The 9336-nt window shown below is 36.6% G+C and overlaps 1 protein-coding gene across 1 annotated transcript in view; it reads right to left on the bottom strand.

The window, feature by feature from the left end:
• Positions 1–6027: 6027 nt before the first annotated feature.
• Positions 6028–9336, bottom strand: part of Gnpnat1 (glucosamine-phosphate N-acetyltransferase 1) — a 15772-nt gene continuing 12463 nt past the window's right edge. Inside the window, exons 5-6 of the mRNA XM_004638787.2 lie at positions 7720–7781; positions 6028–6424 (exon numbers count right to left, since the gene is read on the bottom strand). Of these exons, the coding sequence (XP_004638844.1) occupies positions 6277–6424; positions 7720–7781 (210 nt within the window). The 3' untranslated portion in view covers positions 6028–6276. The remainder of the gene's footprint in view (positions 6425–7719; positions 7782–9336) is intronic.

The following is a 9336-nucleotide window of genomic DNA, read 5'->3' as shown; positions in this document are numbered from 1 at the left end:
AGTATAAGATGTTCAGAAACAAAGGTAGCATTAAGATTTTCAAGTGACTTTCATTTTTTTTTCAAAGTACCTAAATTTCTGGATTTTGGAGACAGGGTCTTGCTCTGTAGCCTAGGCTGGCCTCCAATTTATGATGCTCCTCCCTCAGCTACCCAGGTGTTGGGGTTATAGGCTAGACATGCATAAACTCAATAGGGAGTTCTTGCACAGTATGTCGTTTTCAAAACAGGACAACCAGCTTGCTGTTTTCTGTCCTCATTTCTGAAACTCGACCCACTGCAAAGAAGAGGCTTTCTGCAGCCCCCTATTTGTCTGGCCATGGCTCTCACAAGCAGGTGTGGGTCCACGGGGGGCATAGGCGGTGGTCTGCTCTCATCTTTCTGGTCCTCAAATCCCTGGTAATTGTATTCTTCTGGAACGTATAGAGCTGCCTGAAGAGCTGCCCACTTTTGTTCAGGGGGGAACCAGTGGACAGAAGCATCATGAATGTGTCCATGTACCTGGAGCCCAAGGATGCTCAGCCACCTCCCGTCCTCCCAGAATCTGTGCAGTGTAAGGGTACGCTTCCTGTAGGGTCTCTGTCATCCTCTCCCAGTGGCTCTGAAGTGTCCCCAGTGTCGGTCATCTTGGAAAGGGCATCCTGTTGACTAGTTGCTCCATAAAGGGTGACTGGACAGGGCTGTCCCCAGGGAAACCCTTGTGAGATAGTGGATGTGACAGACACTACTTGCCTTCCTTGGCCCCCCTGAGAATATCTGTGTCAAGGGTGTTAAGAACTGCAATTTCAAGTTGGCTGAACAGTGTGTCAGGCCCAGCAGTAACTTCCAGGAGCTGGCACTACGGCGGGAAGAAAAGCAGAAGCACCTGTCGGGCTCTGCTGTGAAGCCAGAGGCAAAGGTCCCACTGGGAAGCACACACACCACCTTTGGAGACAACCTCGGCCAGAGTTTCACCTTAGCTGGAGGTGAATCATGTGGGACCCGTCTGCTGATGAGTGAAGATGAGTTCTCCCCACAGGAGCCTTTCCTTGTGCGCACTGAGCTATGTCCGCAGCCCTTTTTTATTTTTTGAATAGGGTCCACTAAGTTGCCCAGCCTGGCCTCGATCTTGGAGTCCTCCCTGCTGCAGTCCTCCCTTCTGGGTGCTGGACTTACAGGCCTATCTAAGGCTAGTGTCCTACTCACTGTTTTGTAAGCTATGGGTCATGGTTTCCACTGTAGAACCCCAGAAATCAGAGACCATCCCCATAGGTCTGCTGTGCCCCAAGCTCCACCCAGCTCTCCATAGGGCTGCTGAGGTCCCAGCACCACCTTCTCAGCCTAAGCCCATCCATGCATTCTGTTTGCTTTGTTGAAGCCAAATATTGTGTTCTTTCAGAGCTGCCTAGCTGTTTTTACCATTTTCCTAAATGAAGCCCCCCAAAAGAAAAGTGCCTTTCATCATTTAAAAAAAATGTTAGTCTTCATTGGTCTCTAATGTGTAGGCCAATGAAAAGTGCTTAACATTTTTTGTAACTTGTTTTTAAACTGAACCTTGAAGAAACATTACTAAGTTATTTGAATGTGGAACATTTACTTTTTTCATGTTGTCTTGTTTCTGTGGTTAGTCCCTCAGATGTTTTTCTTTGAAGATAAATTTATGCATGTCTTTTGTGTTTTAATCAGTTCTTTACATTGGATTCACATTTCTCCTATAATCTGCGTTAGCAAAGTCACTTTTATAAATCTTAATTGTCTGTTACTTGTCTCTAAAAAAAACCCAAAAAAACCAAAACTATTGTTATTTTGAACATCTGAGGGAAAACGAGTGTTTTTAATTTTCAGTAGTTGACCTTAGGGAGGCACCAAGAAAACTCTGATTCTCTTGAGGTGCTTCACAGATTGCTCTTTACTGATGGAACAATGTCCAATCTTCCTGAGTCCCAGAGACACCATGTAAGGCAATGTGCTACACCCCTTACTGGCTTGTTTTCCCTCCCTGAGATATAATGATGTAGGAAAGGCTGAAGAGTGAAAATTAATTTGAAATGACTTAAGAGTTAGCGTCTTAGCCCACGTGATATTCTTGTTCTCATTTCCACCCGTTACCCTGAAAACAGCAGATTAACCCCAAGATAGTCCATTATTATACTGTGTGATTGGGTCATCTGGTGTAGTCCAGTGGAATCTAGGTTGCATTGGATGACCAAACTTCTAGTGAGTAAAGGCCTACTAGGTTCTGTGGTTTTCTGTATATATCATTCTTGAGTAGGTCATCAAAGGTATCTCCTACATTGTAATAATCATATAATCTATCCATGATACTTCTGTTCAGCAGAAACTGCTTAAAATAATTTTCATGAAAGTAAATGTGGATTTTACAACTTAGGCAATTTTTAAAACTTAGTTTGGTAAAAATACATTATTTCTAGAAATTTGACTAAAAATACAGATTTGGTGCCAGTTGCAATAATGCTGCCTATAATCCCAACTACTCAGAAGGCTGAGACAGGAGGATTTCAAGTTTAAGCCTAGCCTGGGCAATTTAGTGAAAATTGTCTCAAAAGTACAAGTCTGAGAATGTCGCTCTGTATTATATAGAGAGCCTGAATCCAGGGCCTCTATATAAACTAAAATATATATATTAATTTGTAGCTGGTAAGTTTTCACTTTTTCTAGCCATCATTGTTTTTGGTGTTGTCACTGAAGTGCCTGCCCAGCACTATATACTAAAGACAGTTTCTCCTAAACACAAGCAAATGGGACTGCCATCATCTTGAGTACCATAGTAGTGAATGTGGATAAAACACAAGATTTATTATCCTTTCATATATGAAAGTTGCTTGTCTTTTGTTGGATCTGTTGGTCCACTTGATGTTCAACTAGTTCTTCTGTTAGCTTCTCTTCTTGGTTTCATTTCTATGATTCTTTTATTTTCAGTGATGTTTTTTGACAGTTAACTAAGATACACTTAACCAATCATGGTTTTTAATTTTCTACAATACTTGACTAATGTATGAGTGACTCCATTTTAACATTAAATATATACTCTGGGCACAAAATTTAAAGTGAAATTGCATCAAAACATAGGAAAATTATATTACTGTGCATTTTGAAACTATGAAAGAGTATTGCAAATATTCAAAACCGAAATGCCAGCTTTCTAGTTTCAGCTAATTAATTTAATATTAATTTCTTATTAGATGTTTAAACAGTAGTTAGCTTTATTTGTATCTACTCTGCAGTGGAAATGTTAAACCATGACAGCTTTTGCTATAGCTGTCAACTACTCAATTTGTAGAGCAGAATATTCATTCATGTTGGGGGGGTGGTATTTTGTGCTTAATCTGAGTTTAAAAATAACGTCAGAAAATGTTAAGCATGTCCTTTTTGAGAAAAATATAATGTTTCTAATTGTCTTGTTGCCATGGTGGTTCAAGTGAATTAGAAGTATTTAACTGCAATCTTGAATTACAAAGTTGAGATGTATATATCAGAAGCTCAACTGGATGTAAAGTAAATGAGCAGTTACCTGGTGGATTTCTTTAAATAATTGGTTTAATCCATAATCCCATAACAGAACACAGCTTCACCTTAGTATTTTTTTCCATTCAACAGTGCTCTGATAAGTTACTATTTTTTTGTTCATTAGGAAAATAAGTTTCTAGGGTCTTTAAATGCTGGATTTTCTTTTGTCTCTCCTATCCATGGCAGCTACAAAACAAAAAATCACTCAAAATATTTTACATGTTAAATACATGTTAAATACAGGTTTACATGTAAGCTCTCTTCTCAGTAGAGAGTCACCATACCTCACAGTTCAAAGTGTATTCTATAGATCAGTAACATTCTACTGACATGTAATTGCAATTTACTATGCAGCAAAAATGATTCAAGAAAATAATGTACAGTGTCTACCTTTGTATAGAAATTGCTTATGTTACTTTTAATATTTGTACTTGGGTAAATGCCTATGTATGTATAGGAATGTCACAATGCAAGATGCTGCTAGCTCAGGCACAAAGTATTAAAATTATTTTGTGAAGATTGGTGGTTATATTAAAACTGTCGTGCCATTATACCTCAAAGATTGAAAAGTTCATTCATAGGCTTTTGTCTCCAAAGTTCTTATCTTTTGGGTAAAAGTAACTCAGTTTTACTCCCAGATTAAAAATGATGAATAGGGGGCTGAGGAGATGGCTCAGTGGAATAAGCGCTTCGCTGGCAAGCCCAAGGGCCTGAGTTCAATCCCCGGTTCCACAAAAATAAATAAATAAATAAATAAATAAATGAAAGAAAATGATGAATAAATATTGGATATGGAGCAACACTGCAATGACACGAAATTACAGCCATCAGACTACACAGTCTCCAAATTCCAGCTAACATATTCTGAAAATTTAGTTGAGCAACTTTGGAGTTGGATTCAAGGGGACTGATGCCTGAAGCCTGGGCAGGATCACCTCCAGCAATGGAAAAATCGCTGTTTTCATAGTATTCCTCTCCCTCTTCTAGCGTGACTGTGTACTGTCCTTCACCAAATTTAACCTTCCCTCAAAACAGCACCATTATTTTAGCTAGCACTCAGCACAATATTGCTGACAAAACAGTGGCAGCCAGTGGTCATAAAATTCATTGATTTCAGTGCATTTTTAGGATCAATGAAATAAAAATACACAAAACATGGAACAAACAGTAGAAGTAACAGCTACCACTTTTTTGGACCAGGTTTCAATGTAGTTTAACCTGGTCTTGAACTATGTAGTCCAGCCTGGCTTCAAACTTATGGCAGTCCTCCTGCTTCAGCTTCCAAGTGCTGGTGTGTGCCATCCCCAGCCCCCACTGATGATACCTTTCCAAAGCAAACTGTTCACAGATGTGAATATAGTTCATGTTTGATGCAGTTTTTCATAAAAGTTTATTTACAGTGTGGCTCAGAAATTAATGTTAAAGCCAAATCTTAGGCATAGGTAATTTTACTTCAAATAGTTCAGTGATAAATACAGTAGAAAATTATATTTTACATTCTTACTAAATTTATTTAACATAATTTTTAATTACCAGAGTTTACCTAATGAAGCTGTTGTCAAGATCGTAGGACTCCTGAAAAGATTTTGTTCTAGGCATAGTTCATCTGTGCAGGTCTCTCAGTAAGTAGTTAGCCCTCTATCAGAAGGATTTCTATTCTGGAAAGCCAACTTTAGCTCACTGCTTGCAGTGAAATCCAAAATCCAGTTGAAGTGGTACAACTCAAAAGATGAGAAATAGCCCATTCTTCCTTTCCAAGTTTGTTTTACAAAGGGTGTGTGAAACTAAATGCTGTGACTGAGAGTTCAATAGTGACTCGAGCAAAGCACGCCAGGATTCTAACAGGAGTTGTTTGTATGAACAGTTTAATATAACATGGAATGCAAAAGATTAAAGTACCTTAATTCCTCAACTTTAAAAAATAATTAAAATAAATAAAACAGGACAGTGACCAGAAAAGTAGCACTATTGTAATCACGTTAAATAGAAAAACTAGCATCAACATTATGAAGATAAGACAAATGCAATGCCAAACATTTTTAAATATTCCATATGATTTTGTAATATTACATGTTTCACAAAAACATTAACCAAAAGGCTTCAGTACCCATTTTAAAAAAAGTAAAAGTACATAAGCCAAGAGCTGCTAATTCACTTCAAAAATACCTTAGTTTCAACCCTTATATTCATTCTTAGGTAATTCTAATGAGTACTGTTTCACAGATAATGTAGGTAGTACTTTATATAGAACTGTAAATTTTTGGTAAATAAAACATTTGTTTTACTCTGAATCCTATCAGTTTCATATTTCTTTAAAAGGCTGATCAAATAGTTTGCCAATATCAGGATCAGCAAATGTTAGATGTACTATAGTGATTCAACTTCCTATAATGTGTGAGAAATGACACCCACAAGTGAATTTAGATAATCTCTTTGAAACAAAAATAGTTTTATGTGTTAAGAAACAACCTTAGTCAGTTTTTTTAAAAAATAAGCAGCGTAGCTTCTTACTACTCACTTTACTACCAAGAAATTAAGCCAAATTTAGAAAAATACAATGCAATAAAAGATTCAAGTTAAAAATATATTCATTTGGTTACAAATCATCCCCCTTATAATATTTATAGTCTAAACTCACAGCTTGTCCCACAGCCCAAGGTAAGCTAAATGTCACTACACTTAGGATATTACGTGGGGTTTTTCAGCTCAGTGTCGATGGAGGCCACTGGGCTGCAGCAACATCAGCTCCGTTAATTCTCTTAGGAGAGTTTTAGTTCAGAAACCTCCGGCACATGTAATTTTCTTCAGACACTGTATATCCAAACTTTTTATAGAAACCAATATTCTGTGGTAGACATTCAAGAGTAATCTTATAACAGTTCAGTTTCTTGCTTAACAAAGTAAGAGTTGACAATAACCTGAAATTTTAAAAAAGGGTAAGAAAGCATTATTTAAAAAGGATTTTAGTAACAACATGAATAAATTCACTAAATTGTATAAAAAAGTATTAGAAATAGTTTAGATCCTGGCCTGTCTCAGTGTGTTCATTTAGATGTTAGAATTGTATGCAGATAAGCATTTAAATCATTTTAGTTTCAAGTATACTTTAATATTACTATTAAGTAGGAAAACATTAAACTCTAAATAAACCCTTTTGAAATTTTTTAACACTGAAGTCTATCAACCTAAAAATATGGCCAAAATTATTTTATTAAAGGTCTTTGTTCTAAACCTGTTCAAACTAAACATGAACATTCTCACATAAAGTGGGAGCATAAAAGTTTTGTTGCTTAATAATTTTAAAGCTATTCTAACCTTCATGAAAAATAGGGGTTAATTCATTCACCATTGGGCTAAGTATTTGTGGACAGAAAGCCAAGGAAAACCCATCTTTGTAAGTTCTTAAAGAATCAAAATCTAAGTAAAAATGTGGTTAAGGGGCTGGGGAGATGGCTCAGTAGAATAAGTGCTTGCCTGGCAAGCGCAAGGGCCTGAGTTCCATCCCCAGTTCCACTAAAAAGAAAAAAAAAAAATGTAGTTAAGTTTCATAGGGGATAAAATTATAGAAGGTTTAGAAAATTTTAAAAGTTTTATATTTGAACAGACTAAAAAATTTACTATTTTTTGTTTTGTATTTTAGGGAAGGGTCTATAGGGTGTTCAGAGTCTCACTACAAGATCAGACTCATAGTGATCCGCCCAACAGACTAAAAAATTTAAATCCTGAAGTTTTTGTATAAAATTATAAAAAGTCTTCCCTGGCAAGCGCAAGGGCCTGAGTTCAATCACTGGTTCTGCGCCCCCCCCCCCAAAAAAAATCATAAAAGGTATGACTGAGTTGAATAGACAGTAGTAGAAATCCATCTGTTTTCTTCACTGATACATTCCAAATACCTAGGATAGTATCTGGTACTTACAATTTACTGAGGCATATTTTAGAACTCCAAAGATTAAAAACAAATTCTATCATAAAATAGCTGTACATTTTACAACACTTCAATACTTCCTTTGTTTTTAAAGTTAAGATGTCAGTGTTGGTAATGATGTATACCTTCTATTCTCAAACTGAGGCAGAACTACACATACTATTAAACTCAGCTCAAGCTACATCAGAATGAATTCATACTTACTCCTAAACAGAACTCAAACAGAAGAACAAATATCCTGAAGAGACTGAAATAGTACTCAGGGTTACCTTATTTCTGCTTACTTACAATTTGCCAAGCTGCTTTCCTCTGCATTCATCACTAACAACGACATCTTCTACTCTTCCTCTCTGAAAATATTGACAGTGTTTAAGACTGTGATACAGTGTATTTTTGTGCAGTGCAGGGGGACTGAACCCAGAGCCTAACATAACATGCTAGAGACAAGTGCCCTACTCAGCAACATCCCCCCATCGCTAGTCTAGTTTTTAGTGAAACAAGTAATAGTTGGCAAGAATTTAGTGATGGGCCGGGGAGATGGCTCAGTGGAATAAGTGCTTCCCTGGAAAATGCAAGTGCCTGAGTTCAATCCCCGGTTCCGCCAAAAAAAAAAAAAAGAATTTAGTGATAAATATTTTGAAAACTTGAGCTTTATAAAAAACTTCAAAACCTAGGGCCGGGGAGCTGGCTCAGTAGAATAAGTGCTTGCCTTGCAAGCGCAAGGGCCTGAGTTCCATCCCCAGTTCTGCCAAAAAAAACCCTTTTTTTAATTGTCCTAGAGGAAATAGCTTTAAAGAATCAATGTAGGGCTTAATTACTTTTGTACTTTTTTGACTATACTCCTAACCTCCCTAATCCATTTTTTAAAAGTAAATCTCAGAATCCATATGAAAGTGTAATCTTGTCATAAAGTTTTTTGCATAGTAGTAATTTATTTTAAACAGCCAGGTAAGATTTCTCTTTTCCTAGTGCAGAAGCCTCATAACCCCATCAGAATCCATCGGCTATAGACTATATGCCAAATGTTCCTAAAATCCTTTTTCTTTTTTGCAAGGGATTGAACACTATTCACAGCTACCCATCCTTTTCAGTTTCTGTACTAAGACAAGGTCTTCCTAAGTTGCCCAAGTTAGCTTTGAACTTGTGATCTTGGTTTGCTCCAACTTTTCTGTAACTATGTTGGGAGTTTTCTTATTTTTACTATCTCATGCGAGTGTATGAGGGATGAAAGAGCACTACAAAACAAACATTTTAAGTGTCCCAATTAGAACAGAATTATGGTATAGTATTTCATGACATGGAAACTGACAGAAATGTGTACAAATGTAATATAATTGAAGCACTATTTCTGAAGAAATAGACCATGAGGGATTCTAAACTCTTATGTCATATGCAGTTTTTCTATGAGTGCACCAAATCTGACACCTTTACAGAATATTGTCAACAAATAATTCATACTACTACATTCTCTGCCTTTTGTAGCTCTCAGAAATACACCACAAAAATACCTGGTAAGAACGGATTTCTTAGAATCATGTAAAGCAATGACGGAAACAGGTATGTCTAATAGAAATTCAGGGTTCATCTTCCTAGAGAATACCTATCCACTTTACAGGCAGACATTAATATGAACATATACCTTTGCACAGGAATGGATGAATTTATGCTCAATTATCAGAGTTGCGGTAGCAACAATTTGTCCTAGGGTCACATCTTCCACAACTATAACATAATAATCCCCAGATTTCTTCATATGTTCAAAAGATTCTGTGAAAATTAGAAAACACAGTATTATACTGTAGATATTCTTTTTTTATTAGGTACCACAAAAAATACTAAGATTTTTAAAGCTACCTTTCCAATTTACTTTCCATTTCCTTTTCTTCTTCTTCTTCTTTTTTTTTT

The sequence above is a fragment of the Octodon degus genome, unplaced genomic scaffold, assembly GCF_000260255.1.
Source record: "Octodon degus isolate 3935 unplaced genomic scaffold, OctDeg1.0 scaffold00102, whole genome shotgun sequence".
Classification (NCBI taxonomy): domain Eukaryota; kingdom Metazoa; phylum Chordata; class Mammalia; order Rodentia; family Octodontidae; genus Octodon; species Octodon degus.
This window is presented reverse-complemented; position numbering and strand designations above follow the sequence as displayed.